At 30.7% G+C, this 18,920-nt stretch overlaps 3 protein-coding genes across 4 annotated transcripts; 2 read left to right on the forward strand and 1 right to left on the reverse strand.

Annotated features, from left to right (window-relative positions):
* The first annotated feature begins 1,616 nt into the window (after positions 1–1,616).
* Positions 1,617–2,480, forward strand: BBIP1 (BBSome interacting protein 1). Of its 2 annotated transcripts, none has more exons than XM_029311409.2 (2): positions 1,617–1,976; positions 2,136–2,480. In XM_029311409.2, exon 2 carries the CDS (start codon positions 2,189–2,191, stop codon positions 2,408–2,410), a length of 222 nt encoding a protein of 73 aa, XP_029167242.1. In that variant the 5' UTR covers positions 1,617–1,976; positions 2,136–2,188; the 3' UTR covers positions 2,411–2,480. The 2 variants fall into 2 exon arrangements, with proteins under 2 accessions (XP_029167242.1, XP_029167241.1); XM_029311408.2 differs by having other exon boundaries at positions 1,617–1,734.
* LOC114937783 (LMBR1 domain-containing protein 2 homolog) lies at positions 2,419–6,772 on the forward strand. The gene is made up of 10 exons (XM_029311407.2): positions 2,419–2,649; positions 2,766–3,103; positions 3,226–3,436; positions 3,516–3,692; positions 3,762–3,939; positions 4,017–4,198; positions 4,288–4,527; positions 4,610–4,811; positions 4,913–5,029; positions 5,114–6,772. Exons 1-10 carry the CDS (start codon positions 2,479–2,481, stop codon positions 5,356–5,358), a joined length of 2,061 nt encoding a protein of 686 aa, XP_029167240.1. The 5' UTR covers positions 2,419–2,478; the 3' UTR covers positions 5,359–6,772.
* On the reverse strand, positions 6,203–18,589 carry LOC114937748 (glycogen debranching enzyme). The gene is given in 27 exon segments (XM_085486107.1): positions 6,203–8,673; positions 8,805–9,041; positions 9,152–9,337; positions 9,454–9,662; positions 9,754–10,117; positions 10,200–10,347; positions 10,443–10,799; positions 10,930–11,107; positions 11,184–11,273; positions 11,354–11,586; positions 11,665–11,868; positions 11,948–12,156; positions 12,238–12,396; positions 13,398–13,663; positions 13,870–13,993; positions 14,068–14,197; positions 14,279–14,473; positions 14,559–14,771; positions 14,851–15,086; positions 15,194–15,346; positions 15,348–15,410; positions 15,502–15,636; positions 15,711–15,921; positions 16,000–16,186; positions 16,317–16,446; positions 17,099–17,344; positions 18,233–18,589. Coding segments are annotated over 26 exon segments (4,791 nt in total). The 5' UTR covers positions 17,222–17,344; positions 18,233–18,589; the 3' UTR covers positions 6,203–8,622.
* Positions 18,590–18,920: the final 331 nt, after the last annotated feature.

An 18,920-nucleotide genomic window follows, 5' to 3' on the forward strand; every position in this document is an offset into this window, starting at 1 on the left:
CAGAGTTGTGTATGTCAGATTACAAATACGATTTGAAATTTCAAAAATTTATGATATGTTAAGGATTCAGCAAGATGTGTGACAATGCTCTCATCAATTATAAATAATAAGATTCTATATTTAAGTTTTTTACGTTAAATAAAAAAAGACCCTTGCTTTTTTTATGCAAAATCGTATACAATTCCTTCTTTTGTACTCTTTCATCATCATCATTATTATTATTATTTGAAATTTCAAAAATTTATGATGTGTTTAAGGATTTATCAAGATGTGACAGTGCTCTCAATTATAAATAAGACTCTATATTTAAGTTTTTTATGTTAAATAAAAAAGACACTTGCTTTTTTATGCAAAATCGTATACAATTCCTTCTTTTGTACTCTTTCATCATCATCATTATTATTAGTATTTGAAATTTCAAAAATTTATGATATATTTAAGGATTCATCAAGATGTGACAGTGGTCTTTTTTTCAATTATAAATAAGACTCTATATTTAAGTTTTTTATATTAAATAAAAAAGACACTTGCTTTTTTATGCAAAATCGTATATAATTCCTTTTTTTGTACTCTTTCATAATTAATCATCATGCATTATTATTATTTAATTGCATGATTGTTTATTTCAACACAAAGAAACCATTTATTCTTTTATTATATTATAATTATGTATATATATATTAAAATATAATTAATTAAAATGTTTTACTGCATATATACATATGTGATATTTAAAGCATGTATAAAAAATATATTTCTGAAATTATTTTGTGTCAAAAAAATATATAATAACATATATCAAGTGAAATATAGAAGACTACAGAAAGATTCTCGACAAATATATATATGACTGTCACTTCCAGAGAATCCCTTATCAAATCTGTCACTTCACTGCACTATGATATTTTTTGTTTATGTATGCGAGGAACGTCAGCACATCTCGCTCGCGGTTCCGTGTATCGTCACATAAGTGTAATATAAGTCGAATCAGCATTCCTCTCGCTCTTAGATCATACGATCACAATTATATTGAAATACATACCGCAGGATCCAGACACTCAAATCTTTTATATATGTTTCGCAAATTTGTGCGTGACTCGATAATCATGTCACCAGCTCTTTTCGTCTCGAGTTGCACTTTCTCGTCGTAAACTCGCCATCAGAATGACAGATATCAGGATACATAATTATGACAATACGATGCATGCAATATTTTATTGCTGCGATTTTATTTCCCTGTCTGATTTTCCGTCAAATTAAAAATAAGAAAAATAATATATTATAGGTTAATACTTTTTGATCGAAAATGTATTTAAAAAGATTATATTCTCTTTTTACCTGTATTTTTGCATTTTTATTCAGTGTTTCTTCTTTCTTTCTCTCTCTTTCTATATATATATTACTCATCGTTTTATTTTAAATATAAAATGCAAACAGTTAAAAAATCTTAGCTACCAAGGTAAAAAATGTAAACGGAATAGTCTGTCATTTTTGTACAAAACCGTAAAAAATTCTGGAGCAGCTGGTAAATCAAGTGGTAAATTATTTTGCGTTAGCAACTTTTCCGTCTGTAGGTAACGATTTACCTACAATCGTCATTTATGTTAGTTTTGCATTTTTACTGTCGCGAAACTCGACAGTTCATGGCGATTCGCGGTTCCGTGAAGATCTGTCTATCCGGATCTGTCAGCGATTCATGCGAGTTTGACAACCAGCTGTGACCCTCGTAGACCTGTGCGTGTCTTATTACACAACTGAATAATACCTCGAGCGGTTTAACGATAAGAACACGCGAGAAGGAAATTAGTTTCAACGAGCCACAATTGCGGATGAGCATTTTATCAATTGCGCCAGATTAAATATGCACAAAGATGTTGATTTCTTAGTTAACTTAAATTTTATTACACGTATTTTGTTTTCTCGACGTCTGTTGTCGCAGTTGAAATAAATGTAGTTCGGCTGTTTTAATTAAATATGTAACTTTCCTTATATTGCAATTGATATTGCTCATTTTTCATATTACATCATATTTTACGTATCATAATAAAGTTTATTTCATACTTTACAATTATTTCTTTAAAAGAGAATCTCTAGCATTTTGAATTAATTTATCAGTTTTTTTTTTTTACTACCAGGTGTCACAATGAAGAAGTTATTAATTTACTGAGGCTTGGTGGATTAATAAAAAATGTCAGAATCCAAAGACAAACAAGTCGAACAGTGCGACATAGTTCTTCCAAGACAAGGTCTATTATATGAAGAGAACACGTTGGATTACATACTCTGTAAACCAAAGTTGATTCCATTAAAATCGGTCACTTTAGAGAAACTTGAGAAAATGCAAAGGGATGCGGAAATCAAAGTCAAAGAAGCACAAGAGGCAGAAACCAGTCCCGATATAAATGCATAAGTATCCAGTGATAGTTTGAAAACTTGTAGAAAACTATTCATTAGATTTCGTTTGAGAGAAAAGGCGGGATGCTTGGTGCATTCTGGACAGAGATCTTAGTGGCATTTTTGCTGGCTGCAACTTTGCTAATCAAATATGCAAATGTGTTTCGCATTCACATTATAGTCACTGTCTCTGTACTGATAGCCTGGTATTTTTCTCTCTTAATCATCTTCATAATACCTTTGGATGTTTCTTCGGTAATTTTATAATTATTTGTATAAATTAATGTAATATGTACAATTTTTTTAAGAATACAGTTTTCCTCTGGAATATAAAATAGATAAATTAATAAAATAATTTCTTATTTGTGCAGACTGTATTCAGGCAGTGCGTAGAGCAGAACATACACAACAACACTAAAAATGTTGATAACACAACCTCTACACCAATTGTTACGTGTAAAGAACCTTGGCCAAATGTGCCAGATCATTTATTTCCAAATCTGTGGAGGATAGTTTACTGGACATCACAATGCCTGACATGGTTAATACTCCCATTGATGCAATCTTATATAAAGGCAGGAGACTTCACTGTACGCGGAAAACTAAAATCTGCTTTAATAGATAATGCTATATATTATGGCAGTTATTTGTTTATATGTGGCATACTTTTAATATACATTGCATTAAAACCTGGCTTAGATCTTGATGGGTGAGTTTTGCTAGTTGATAACAAATATATTAAAATGATGAATATTCATAATATAATATAGGCAAATATGTAAAGTTTAAAACTTTAATAGATAAATACATATATTTTTTTAATTGTTTTAGGCAAAAATTGAAAGCTATAGCATCATCTGCATCTAATACATGGGGTTTATTCTTATTGGTTTTATTACTTGGATATGCTCTCGTAGAGATACCTCGAGGATTGTGGAAACGCAGCAAACCTGGATATACTTTAAATTATAGCTATTTCAAGATAGCAAAATTAAGCTTAGACAAATGCGAAGCAGAGGAAACAGTAGATGATATACTTGAGGTATACAAGATAATATTTACAATATGCATTTGTAATATGAGAATCCTGCAGTCTCATGAATAAAAAATTACCATTCTAGTCACTACAAATTGCAACAATATCTATTAGGCCTGGTCACCCATTCCATTGTAACTTGGAAACAATTTTACAAAAGATACCTACAGAATTGATGGATAGAATGAACAGAAGACAACTGCCAGATGATACTCCAACAGATACACCCACTGAAAAATCTTTAATTCGATTACATAGACAGGTTTGTATTACAGCAAATATAATATTACATATTTACATTTCTATATATTGCTATTGTTTCATTTTGCAGACTATAAAAGCATTACAGACTTTAGAACGTGTAGAGACTCAGTGGAATATTTTAGTAGACAAGATTTTTAATTTGGAAGATGTAGCGAAAAATCAAGTAAGTCATGATAGAAGGTTTAAACCATCTTTTCCAGTATATGTCTCGCTACCCATTCGTATTATTTACAATCCTGTTATCGGTGAGTATATCAATATTTCTTATAATTTTATATAATTTATGATTTTTGATCTTATGATTTTATAATTTACATTTCAGAATGGTACTGGAAATGTATCATAAAGGGATATGTTTTGAAAATAGCTGCTATTTGTGCTGGTTGTTTGTCAGTGGTTGTTGTATGGTCAGAAGTAACATTCTTCAACAAGTCTCCTGTGTTGTCGATATTTGCTCAATTTCTGAATTTAGCGAAAAGAGACTATGATTATGTTGGAATGGAGGTAAACATTTGTATCCTATCTTATATTATATTATATATAAAATGTATACATATATATTACCATTTATTATACCTGTATTCGATTTTCAGATATTATCTACGTTTATTATTGCGTACCTTTGTTATTGCGCTTATTCTACCGTCTTAAAGATCAGAGTGTTAAATCTTTATTACTTGGCACCTTACCAACAAACGAATGAGTATAGTCTCATATTCAGTGGTATGATGTTTTGTCGCTTAACTCCGCCCATGTGTCTTAATTTTCTGGGACTTATTCATATGGATTCGCATATCATCAAGACTCATATTTTAGAAACACACTATACACAGGTAATATTATTTAAACAATCTATGAATTCGTATAAATTTATAGATTTTTTAAAAATATTATCATTCTTTCTTCTTTTCTCAGGTGATGGGTCATATGGATGTCATTTCTATAATATCAGATGGCTTTAACGTATACTTTCCTATGGCCATTCTAGCATTCTGCTTAGCGACATACTTTAGTGTAGGTAGTAGATTACTTTCCATGTTGGGTTTTCAACAATTTCTCGATGATGATGAATTCACGACAGACCTTGTAGATGAAGGAAGGGAGCTTATGAAAAGAGGTAACATTAAATTAATAAATAATTAATTAAATCATTTTCGTAATTATGCTCAATGTTCTATAGTAGAACAGAAGATGACAGAAATTTGCTTATTATTCTAGAGAGGCGCAGACGGCAAAGAGAAGAAGATTCTATTTACAGACGTGAATTGCAAGAGAGATTAAATATTTCGGGTTCAGGATCGCGTTACAGAACATCTCGACAAAACACAGATACTGGTATGTATAAATAATATTACATATAATATAAATTACACATATATAGTGCAAATAATATTATCATTAATAATTAAATCTTTTCAGTGCGACCGTTAAAACGAGATGAATCGATTGAATCGGCAAGAGCAGGTCTATTGCACGATTTCGATCCTGCGGATTATTACATTGGTATGACATTTAGAGGAGAGAATTACGGTGCGAATAATCATTACGACGGGGAAAATCAAGGTGACAATGATTCATACGATTCGAGTATGCACTCGAACATGAATGCATTTTCCACAAATCGCGTGGGTCCTCCACCTAGAGGATTGTTTGACGATATTTAAAGGATTGCGGTTTCGTAGATACAGCTTTGGTACAAGAATCATATGTAAATTGGCTTTTAGAGATTTACATTATTTAGACATTTATACCAAGCAACGCGACGATTTGTTGATACGATAAAATATGAGAATAATGAATTATATAGTAGCACGAGTGAATTTTTAAACGGGACGTAAAAATATAGATTTTACGTGCCTGTAACATTTTGAATCCTAAAGTACTAAATAGCAGCACAAATTCAAGTAAAATTTTATCATAAAATATTCATTATAATATATTCATATAACTCATTACGCATGAACAAGAACATTCAAGAGTTGCGCTTTTTTTTTTTTTTTTTTTTTTTTTCTTCCCCAAAGTAATTACTACGAATCTAATAATGCAATGAATATTCCGATTTAGTACCAATATGTATATTTATTACGTTTATTAGAGAATAAATATATTTTTATTTCTCTCTCGATTATCTCTCTTTAAGTTTTGTATAATTTGGTTTATGTTAAAGCTAATAAATCATTTATAATTTTTTTAACCAATATCTATTTGAAACACTTATTCATTAATAGCTAACTTTTTTGTCAATAATCTAAATATTTTTTAATAGTTTATTTATACACATTTATCGATCTTTCTCTTGATATTACAATCTATATATTTTTAACTTGTCTTATTTGATTTACATAAAAATATTAGGCGACTTAAACATATAATGACTTAATTCTTGGTTTTATATACTTGAAAGCTTATACATTTTTTATTTGTTTTAATTATTTTAATACTCTGAATAATTTATATTCAGAAATTCTGGAGTACAGGATTAGCAATGGAATAAAGAAACAAGTTGGCTGAATGGCGATAGGAAAATTTAATAAGAACACAAGTCAGTATATGTAACAATAATAAAACACATCAGTGTAAAAATATGCGTCATGAGTAATTTACAAATTTAAACATTTGGCATTTTATATATTATAAACGCGTTTCGATAAATATAGAAATAAATCTTTTAGTCGTAGCTATAAGTTTTGTCATTTTGTTATAAATTATTCTTTATTATATATATATATAAATCATTCTTCGCATAATTATACCTTTCCCATATATTTATGACAATCTAAATATATAAGATCTACAATTTTAATCTATGAGATTTATCTTTACCTAACAATTTTGAAAAATATCTTAATAAACATCCTCTCTATTTTTTCTTTTTATTTACACATGTACACTAAACCACAACAACTTCTCTATTCATGTGTATAAATCTATTATATATCAATAAGTATCTCATAAATGAGGCATTATTAAAGCTAATTTCCCTGCATTTCTAATATTGTAAGTGCAATTAATTGTAAGAATTATATTCGATATATCACTAGATAACAACAAATAAAAAGTTAAATTTTTTCAAATCAATTGAACACATGTCGATTATTTTAATCTTAATAAAAAGTATTTTAAAATAACCACACCGCACTGCCTGTAGATTTTAAATATATCTAAAATATAATAATTTATAAACAATATATCAATGATGTACGAGTTAAAATTTGTATGAATGCACATGTCTGGTACATGTTTGATTCGATAGACACAGACAGTTCATAGTATTTAATTTTTGCTGATAGCTTTTTGCGAATTTAATTGTTGAAATAGTTAATAAATTTTATATTACAGAATACATTTTCTAGTCATTAATAAATCGGTGAATTATTAACTGACAGGATATTTGATAAACACTTGTAAAAATATATTTTAATAACAAAATATTAGCTATTTTGCATATATGTGATTTGGTTCGTTCTATAAATATTTTGCTGATTACGCTTCGAGATATAAATTAACGTTCAGTTAATGTATCACACATGCACAATCTATCATGTATAACATTTAATATAACATGTGATTAAATTTTTTAGTATCTCATATTTTCAATAGATTTATCAAACAACAAGCAACAACTAGGTAAAATAAATAATGTAAAATGTGATACTCACGAGAATAAGAAATGATAACGCGTAGACTATTAATATTCTGACAATCCTTATACGTTCTGAAACTCTGTTCTTAGCATCTTTCTTATGCTCGGAACTTATTAATTCCGGCGTCAACAATAACGGCTCCAACAACAATAAGCTTGATCTGTTTCGTCGATGTTCGTAGTCCTTCGATTGATGCATTAAATAAATTGGCGAATCTTGCGAATTATTGTCGTTATTATTATAATTAATGCATTTCGTGCAGTCTATCATAGTGCTACGATCGCGATAAAACGTCATGGATGCACAGCCAGCTTTCGATAATCTTACATAATAGTTATTCACATAGCGATGATATAGCTGGGTGTTCGCAACGACGTCGTAGCAAGGGTAATTTAAAACGTAAATATTCGGCTTCAATAGCGATCTCAGATCGACGATGTCTCGAGGCCAGCAATGAGAGTAAAATATACCCGCGACGTTAGTTTTTGTGTAATTGTAGATCAGCATGTAGTCTTGCAGATTTGGATCGTATTGCATACGGAGAGGATCGTTGGGTAGATCCTCTCGCGGGTCACGAAATGTGAAGCACGAAACGTCATCGCGTTGACACAGAACCACCTCTACGGCAAACAACGATTCCTTTGTATATATTAAACGATCGGTGTACACCGGGCTGTATTTCGTTCTCGCGCATTTCTCGCAGATTTCATGCCGCGAAAGAAACAGGGTATCTATTGAAGCTTTCATTGTGGTGGGACTATACTTCTCATAGTGATCTTGAATGTTGTACTTGTGCAAGCTACTATACGGCTTCTTAATTGCTCTAATTTCTTCGTAAACATTCGTTCGAGCTTCATTCTTTTCATCATCATTTCCAATCGTTGCGTATTGTCGATTATAATTCTTAGCTTTCCATTCAGCCTCGGAATATGTTTCGTTTCTTGCATCTGGTGAAATCTCTGTCGAATCACTGCTGACGCAATGAAAAATATTGTATATCGGGTCATCAAGATGTAGGTCATATTTTTTACCGATTACGGAAATCGATTCGTTCTCAACAGCTTCGCTTCTTCCAGATGTTATATCAGCAGTGACTACGGTTTGTGTATCTGTTCCATCTATGTGCTTATCAGTATAATATGCGTGTGTTTCCAATGTGTGCGGTGTCGCTATATCTCCGGTGGAAAAGCGTATATTAGTGCCATCCACTTTGTTCCAAGTATTACTATTATATTTTAATTGCTCTAAGTGTAATTGGCGGTGGTGAACACACGCAAAGTGATATCAATTTTCAGATCCTAATTCTCGTTTGATCTTCTGCAAGTCGTAGAGAATCTGGATTGCGACAAACAGATACAAAAAATTATAGTGTTTTTACACATATGTGCCTCTAAATATAATGACGCTTGTTAATTATATTAATTAATAAAAAATACAGTGAAAGATTATTTGCCGTGAATACAAACCTCTATTATAGCTGAGGCACTCCATGCTTGAGTGCGACAGCTATCCTTACAATAAGCTCCATCCTTGTTCGTAAGTTCAGGTAAGCCTCTCCAATAAGTAGTAGACGCTTCGACAAAGTGTCGTGAAATGATAGCTTCGGTTGATACGACCGTACGATATAATTCGTCCTTTTTGCCGATTAATGACGCAAAATGCAAACGTGCTCGCAGGAAATATCCTATTGGCCAGAGCCACTCCTAAATAAAATAGATTAAAAGTGCACATTTTATACATAAGAGTAATACATTTATCTCAATTCAAATCTCAATCTTGAGAAATATACGATTATGATTGAAAATATACTCACGGGTCCCTGATGATAATTCCATCCTTGCGCTACTTTGGTATCGGTGCTATCATTGCTGTTATCATAATAACCGTTGTATGCCCAATCTGCAGAATCCAAAGTCTTCATTCCTAATGGACCTAACAATATCTCTTCTGCTTGCTTCAATGCGGTCCAAGCGTGATGAGGATCAAATAATTCCGGAGCCTGTTCAAGTAGGCATTATAAACATAGTTATGGCTATTACTGAATTTTTTAAATATAGGACATACTGTGCTTATTCTTTTACAGGGAGATTTGTTACAAAATATTGCAATACTCACGGCAACCATAGCAATAGGGAAGTTGGGTCGCAACTGATAATCCGCCCATTCTTGTGTCGCTCCATGACTGTCCTTGAATATACCTCGTCGATGAATCAATTCGGGTTTCAATTCGTCCTTCATCGGAATCTCGTTCACATAAAAGTATTTCTCGAAGTTTGTCTGAATTCTATCAGCCCATTGCTTGTAACTCCAAGTTATTGTTTTTCCTGCGCATTTCATATGATAGTTATAATCAGGGATAATGTATCGCTGATTACACAATTACGCATTGAGATATTTTCGATGCTATTTCCTTACCATCGCGACATTTACGCTGAACACTACCATATGGGAAAAGATTTTGCTTGTACAATTCAGCCAGAAAAGTGAGGGCGCACTTGCTCAATCCGACCAATTCTACGGCAGAACCGTCTCTGGGAGTGGCCGGCTTGCCTTTGTTTCCGGCTTTCTCAGAAGAGCCCATCTTGTCCATCCAAGTACCGCAGTTGGCGTCGTTGCCGCCGAAAACGAAACCTGTGTCAGGATGAACTCCAATTTGATTGTTAAACCCACGGTCTGTCATATGCTCGTCGATCTGTTTACCAGCGTTTCTTTCTCGGAAGCACAGACCTTGGAAGTGTACTGTGAGAGCTTCTTGGATTACTTCGTATAATGGTTGATCCTGAAATTATTTTTACAAATAGCATAATATGCAATCTTAATCGTCAAAGTTATAAAATAATTGCTTTTATATGTTAACTTACATGTTGGCCCGCAGGTAAAGCTGGTGAATCGTCAGTCGGAAATAATCTCGAGACTTTATCGGATAGAATGTTCAAGCCATCTGGGACTTCCTCGGTGTAACATTTTATAGTGTAAAGCCACCACCATATTGCGTCACGACAATTGTATCTATTATAGAGTGAAATCAAAGATAAAGCTCGAATATATTGAAACTTTCTAATATACTGTTTTAAAATGGCATGAATTGTCTGATAAAACTATACCTTGCATTGGTTCCCTTGTCGAGTAAATTTGGTATTAGACCATGTCGCAAAGTTCCGGCAAATCCGAGAATTATAAATCTCGCTTCGACATGCCTGCCTGTTAGAAGTAACAATCCTCTCAGAGCGATGAAAGTATCTCTACCCCAATTTCTCATGTAGCCTGTCGTGAAATGTGGCAAGCCTGCTGACAATGTTAAACATATCTGCTTAGTTTCTCCATCACAGATTTTAGTCTTTGGTTTAGGCTCATTGAGATTCGGCGATAAATCAGGCAATTGTGATGATCTTACTATGCCACCCACTTGTACGGAGACCAAGCTCAATAACTTGATAAATGTAGTTCCATTCTTTACGAAACTGGAATAATGTTTGAATTAATAGCAAATAATATATATAAAATTAACACAATTCTTTCAATTTTTATAAAAATGTAGAATTTATAAATTTATTAACAAGTCGACTTAAAATATTTAGATCTAATACTTACTTTGACATTAAACTGTAGCAATGATTTAAAAGTTTCATATAAACATTCACGATTATAACGTCAAAATAACTCGGCACCAAGTATCTCGGAATTAATTTAAATGGTTCCATCGCTTCTTCGAGCCATATCGCAAAGGGTTTAGTACCATCATCTTCTTTTAGACGTTGCCACACATAATCTGTCAATTTTTCAAAATTTTCATTGCATATTCTTATTATCATTATTCTTATCAAAAGCAGTTTATATTATATTACCTATCAACCAGTTACCCTGTCTAAGATTGACACATAGAGGATGTCCCAGATCGTTATTCGGACGAATATCAGCCAGTAAGGATACAATACCTAATTTTGAAAATAAGTGGCATTTATTAAATAATATGATTATAATATATATGCTAAAACTATTATGTAATTCATAATACCTTGTAATCCAGCGTATACCAAATTTCCATATCCTGGCACATTGTACACCCCAAATTTACCATAAGTTTCATCTCGTTCCTCTTCATCACATCTATATAAAATTTTATTCAAATCTGAAAACTCTATTTGAGAGATTATATTGTCTAAGTCTGATTTCTCGTTCGAAGTGAGATGTGAAATAGTACTTTGAAGTTTCATTAAAGCAGGTTTTATATTCGCATGGAGAGCCACTCTGAAATTAAATTCGTATACGTTAGTATAGTAGATTTAACGCTGAACTCAATATATTTTAGAGATGAACATTTTATACCGTATAGCTATAACAGAACCAGGTTGGAAGTTTACGAAATTGAGTTGGGTGTTCTTAGGATCGCCGGAATCAACCTTTTCGATTATCGTAGAGTCACAGCATTGTATGTGCTGTTTAAGGTTTACCGTATATTCGAATAATCCATTTATAAAATTTTCATTTTTTGTATATTTTTGTGATAAATTGAAAGGTGATTTCCCATTTCTGTAAAGCAGTATTTATATAAATTAATAAGCTTTATATACATATAGATTTTCTTTTAAAAATAAAATTGGTTGCTTACCCTGCATCTATGTGTGAAAGTGATGCTTCCAAAATAATTTCCTCCACTACACCCTCCACTATCAAAGGTCTTATATGTCTTCTCAAGTCATGAGCGTTCGAATCCGGATGTTTAAACGCCGTGAACGCGACCAGAACTACACTCTCGTGACTAGTTGGTGAATGTCTTGTTACAGCTACTACATCAGTGTCCATTTGATCGACAAATACCTATAAAAATAAATTTATCATTAGTAATCAAATGTATTAATTCTTTTGCTATACATATGCATTAATACAAATAATTTATACCTGCGAAAATTCTCTCTCGCCGAGCATGTAATGTAGATCGTTTAATGCTTTTTTAGCTTTAATTATACCAGTTTTTGAATTAATAAACTTAATATTATTCGTCGAATTGTCATCATCCAACCAGCAAGTGTAAAGCCTTTCTTCATCTACTACATGTATCTGTAGAAAATAATACATTTCATTAGAAATCTTTTATAGTATGAAGCAACAACAGGGATTCCACTCCTTTTTTATTTAAAAAAAGTAAAAAAGTGATTCAAAATTTTCAAAAAAGTGACTTAAAAATGACTTTTTATTATAACAAAGCGATACTAAAAAATAACTTTTTGTTAGAAAAATATACATTATAGTAAAATAAAAATTAGAAATAGGAGTTTTAAATAATTTAAAAGTCTATGAAAAAAATACCATGATACTATAATAGTACTATAAAACATTTTATTTCTATAATTATTATGCAAAATAGAAGGCTGTGAACAAAAATTAAGCTGTATACTGATTTTCCTATATCTAATGCAAATAATAATAATTAAACATTATACTCCATAAAATATATGTATACATATATAAATGCATATATAACAATGTTTAAAATCTTAAATTATACTTAAAGAAACTTAATTGAAAGCTATTAATTAATTAAAAATTATAAATATTAATAAAATATAAAATAATCTTATAAAAACTGCATATTAATACAAAATACAAAAATTATTTCTTTCTTTTGTTGCTTAAAAGTTGCGTTAACAATGTTGCCTTTTTCTTTTCTATTTTTAATTCACTAGTCATTAATTTATCAAATTTCTCTTTCTCAATATCTTTTAATTGTTTGTAAGTATCTAAAAGCTCTTCTGCTACTTTAGCTCCTTGTAGATCATTTTTTGATAAACATTCTTTTAAAAAAGTGACTAAAAAGTGGCTTTTCGACGTAAAAATATGAAAAAAATGATCAAAAGTGATATTTCTTGTAAAAAGTGACAAAAAGTGACTTAAGTGACTACCCTAACAGCACACATATCCCGAAGATGTTCAGAGAACATCCTGAGGATGTTCGAATGTCCTCTGAATATCCTCTGAATATCTTTCGGATATGTTGTGCTCTTAGAGTACAGTGGAATCCTTGCAACAAGATAAAAATTCATGCAAAAGTTTGTTCTTACGTGATGGGGCACTAATTCATCGTAACCCCGAGTACTTCCACTGGCACAGCACGCCATCGACACAAGCGCAGCGCTTGGAAGTAAATCAAAAGTACTTCGTTTCTCCACTGGAGAAGGATTGTCGTGAGTCACGTCCAGGAACATAGCGTGAGCTATACTCGGCACTAACGGCCGCTTTCGTGACTGCAGAAATGCTCCAACTGGTTCTCCTCCATATCGATATACCAATCTCCCTTCTTCATGGCTGTCCCATGCCGACATAGCTTCTACAATGCAAAGCTTTTAATATTCTAATCTTCTAATCTTCTAATCTAATTTTATATAATTGTTTTAAAAATAATGAAGTAAACAGTATTTCGACATGTAAAAAGATTGCTAGATACTTTTGCTTTCATTCTGAAGATATTATTCTGAAGAATGTTATAATGATATACTAGCATGTAGACCAAATTTATATTGTATAAATAACAACCTCTGATTAAAGAAGTAATGCCAAGACGATTTACAAAGATGTTATCTTTTTGATCGGAATTGGTAAACAATTCTGCAACAACATAAAGATTTGGACGAATTCGTCGTGCAGCATCAAGCATATACTGCAAAAAAAAATCATATTATTTAGTAAATATTCTAATAATAAAGTTGAACTAAAGATAGAATTGCGATATACTTCAGCAACGGGAATCGGGGTGGAATGGCAATTGTCCAGTCGAACACCATCAAATATTTGTGCTGTTTGTTCTACATAAGTTGTCATATGTTGCCACAAGAATGGACAATCTTCTGGTTTCTCCCCATATCTATTATAGTTACATTAATTATATATTATACTTTTCATTAATAATATATCAAAACTAGAACATTTAAACAGTAATTTTTACCTGAGTTTTACGCTATCTCCCCAAGCAATAAGTTCCCTTCGAATGTAGACGTTAGAATCAGGGTCTGCAAAATTCTTCAAAGGATCGCCATTCATGACCCAACCATTGTGAGCCATGAGATAACATCCATTATCTGAATACATTACGTCTTCTCTTTCTATCAAAGATGCGGGTGCTCCATAATCAGTGAAGTATCTATGGAATGTAAATGTCATGTCAAGAAATGTGCACGCGAGTTTGCAAGATTTTATAATATTTAGATATATGAGTAAAATTATACCTAGGAACAAGAGGATTCTTTTCGCTAACTTCCTTAATTCTTGGCCCATCATGTTGTACTCTGAAGTATCTTATACCAGCAATAGTATTTTCAACGGCAGCATTCAGATGATTTTGTACATTATTGCTAATAGTTTCGTTGAGTTCTTGCAATTTATTTTTCAAGTTTTCTGCACATCGTTTCAAACGAGTCTCCTCGTCAAAACAATCAACTCTGTAAAATAAAAGAATCGTGCATAAATATCTGCAAGCATATAATCAAATACTTAGCCATACCATCTTGAATATCTTACCTGTATACATTATATTTTTTCAAAGCAAGTTGCATGTTTATGGTTGATTTCAATCTGCGAAAACCAGGATCTTGAATTATCAAAATGTCCTCAACTTCCATATTATTCACATCTTGTGGCATTTCATTGCGAGCCAAGTTCAGGAATTGCATTATAACTTCGTTGGTATCGACAATGTACAGCTCGTATATCTTTACAAGCGGCAAGAAATATGTGTGAAGAGCGTGACGAATCGCCTGAAAACAAAGTACATGTAGAAAATGTAAAACCGATTAGATAAAATATAATAAATAACGAAAATTTAATTATATTGTAGTGACGCATAAAATATTTTGTAACTTACATTCAAATGATCTTCAGTGTCGACTACAGTAGGAATACCTTTAAATTCCCATTCTCCAGCAGCTACTTGTATCGTTAATTCAAACAATGTTGCATCCTAAATATACACAGGACGTAAATGAGGACTATTAACGCAGTTTTACGTGCACTCTGAAATGAGAAATTAGAAAAGGATTCTCGTGTGCGGTATGATTGAGAATATCACATATGCTTAACACCTGTAACAAGATTTAAGATAATATATTTAATTATATCAAAGAATATAAGTTTTATTTAATAATAGGAATATTCTAGAAGACTATAATTTACCTTCCATTCGGTTCGCATTTTATTTACAAACTGCTCAACATCATGATAAGTAATTATTTGATTATTTCCATTAAAAATAGGATTGAGTTTCGTTTGATCTTTTAGACTGTATGACGATTTAGATAGTCCCAGTTCCTGAAATGTTAACGAGCTCGTTATTTATTACAATTATTTTTTATACAATTATATATTAATTCTGTTAATATTACCTGTATCGGTGTAAAATGGATCATATTATATCCAGAATTTCGTGCCACCAATAATTTATCTTCCCATGTAGAGAAAGGTCCTAAACACTTTGCCAAAACTGTTTGAATTTGAATGCAATCCAAAGGTAATTTTTTTTCATCTTCACTTATTTCTAATTCAGGATCTACTAGCAGGTATCCCGATGCAACAGGTTTGATATGCCCTTTGACTCTGTGAAAGATATATCTCGTTATTAAGATGTAAAATTGTGTATTACATAAATAGCTATTCATAATATTTAATACTTACTGATCAGTGACATAATAATGAAATGAACCAGGCAAAGTTAAATGTATACTTGCTGATTCCTCAATCCATTGTAATTGATAGTAAGTATGCCTTTCAAATTTTTTATCATTCGATAATGGGTGATTTATAAAAACATCAAGTCTTTTTCCAAGAAGGGAAGCCCCGAGTTTAAATTCAACTTTCCAGCCTGCATGAGAAATATCGTTTAATATAAAAGCATATTATAATAATAGAGAGAAATATAATTGAAAAAAATATATAATTATGTTTAATGTTTTATTAATATTTTGAAAGAAAAATGAAATCTCTTGAAAAACCTTTTTTCAATCTGTACAATATCCCATCCAGATGTTCTCCATTATTCACAGTTAGAATTCTTACTTGTTCATAATTTTCACTTGTAGATTGTGGTGATGAAGCGTGTTGTTGCATATTTTCAATTATTGTCTGTAATTGTAAACATTTTTATTAGATATACTGAGAAAATTTTATTTTACCTTCATCAGTTTGTAAAATATAATTCTTAAATATAATTAAATATTTTCCTACAAATTGTTAGTTTACATAATTATTTATTTTATAATATGATATCTCTTTTCAAATCATTGTTTAAATATGAAATTTAAAAAGATATATATATATACACAATATAAAAATACAATTAAATGACTTAATAATATAGAATTTGTGGAAAAGCTTAAGAAAAATATCTTCTAAGAGATAATACTTACATCTCTCAAACGTAGAAAACGAATATGTACTTAAGAGACAGAATATAAGCCTTAATATATAAGTTATTGGCATAAAGCAGTTAGCATGCGTGTATAATATTACATTACAGTGTTCTGCTATGCGAACATATATAATGACTGTAGCTATTCTCTTACTCTATTTATACTAGGATTACAATACCAGTAGTAATGTGACAACTGCTTCCTGCCATAAGACTTGTTCTGTTAATTCTAATAAATCTAGATAAGTATATAACAATCTATCCTTCTGCCATCAAACAATTGTATTGCTAAAACTTTGAGCTGAGAATGTGCAGTTTCCACATTTTACATATTATTTAAATATATATGTTTGCTGTAAAACTTACATTGTTTAGATTTTGAGTAGCTTCTACAAATATCTGTTTACGAATACATCGTTCACAGTATCTATAAATCCTTAAGAGTATTCTTCTTATATTGTAAAAAAAGCGTTTTACTCTTGAAGCCATCAAAGCGAGTAAGACAAATTTAATTGCACTTAATTGACTGAAGTAAAAATTTTATTAAGGAATTATTGCAGTATTTGTCCACATTTTATTAGATATGTAAATTAAACCCTTTATGCGTGCTACCTATAACAGATATATATAATAAAGACTAATAGAAATGTATGTAATTATGAAATATAAATTATAAGAAATGCCTGCCATGTATAAAAAATTAAAGACAAAGATTTTTTAAATATCAACTTCAAACACTTATAAAATAACTTACAACATTTATATTTACAAAGGTATATAGAAGAATTTTATATACTAATTTAATTTAAGAAAAAAAAATTAATAGATTAATCCTATTTTTGTTATATTAACATAGTTATATTTACACATGAATATATATAATTATAAATTCATAATTTTTATTAACATATTTTAGTTTACACAAATGACAAATACATGTAAGAAACTAGCTAATGTAATTATGCAATATTACTTACTATCACTGTTTTATGTATCACGCATATTTTTTATTGATGAAGACAAATATAAAGATATTCATTTATGTGATAAACTTAGGACAAAGAATTATGATTTAAAAGTAATAATTAGTAATATTAGAAAAAATATCAATAAATTGCATACCTTTATGCAAATATGCAACTACGTTTGCATGCAAACATAGTCTAGTATTGTAAGGGAACATATGTAATAGAGAAACACAAGATTATTAAATACATAATGTAACAATATTAATAATGACCAAAATATATGATTAACATATAAAATCTAAATGTCATTCATGCCCAACGGAGGAATAACACTCTCATATCACAAATATAAATATGTACATTAAAAGACAATCCAACAAATATTTTCACAAGACACACTAAGCATGAATCTCAGTCATAACAATAATTAAAACTCGATTTTATGCATAAACATGCAATCTATTAAAGAAACACTATCCAACATGTTTACTGAGAAGTTCTATATTATTTCTTGTTATTTGAAAATTCCTACCTATAAAAATATTGGTGGTAGAATGTAAAATAATCGCGTAGCACATTCGTTCTCATTCGAAAGATCGGCAAGAAAAGATCGGCAGACAAGTTGACCTCTACTTTATTAAGGACAGAGCCGTGAAGGTCAACAAACACGCATAGCCGGGTAGATATAAGACGGCAATCACGATATGGACTTTGCATTACAAAATACTTTTTTAAAATATAACACACAAATTCAATAATTATAATTGCCAGATAAACTTTAAAGAGAATATTGAGAACAAAATTGCATTTTTCCAAATGACTGACATACCATGATTTATTTTTAGGCTATTTTTTTATTATAGACTCTCAAAACGCAGTTTTGGTTTGAGGAAAATTTCAGATGCGTTCAAAAATTGACTCACTGAGTGAAGTGAGATTTAATTGACCAATTAGGGCAAAGAAATTCTCGTTCTGATTGGTTATTCAAAAGCCACTCTATTCCGAAAAGTCAATTTTCGAACAAGATCAAAAATTCTAATTTTGGCGGGAAAATTCAAAATTAATCGTGAAAATCTAGAGATAGATTTATTAATCTTTTTATGAAAGAATAAATAAAAATATAATGAATAAAAAGCAAATAATCACAAATTAAATTAGAAACTATACTTTTGGTTATTTAAAAGACATTCTACTCCGAAAAGTCAATTTTCGAACACGAC

Source organism: Nylanderia fulva, unplaced genomic scaffold (assembly GCF_048542155.1).
Source record: "Nylanderia fulva isolate GAGA-0341 unplaced genomic scaffold, ASM4854215v1 Scaffold4, whole genome shotgun sequence".
NCBI classification, from domain to species: domain Eukaryota; kingdom Metazoa; phylum Arthropoda; class Insecta; order Hymenoptera; family Formicidae; genus Nylanderia; species Nylanderia fulva.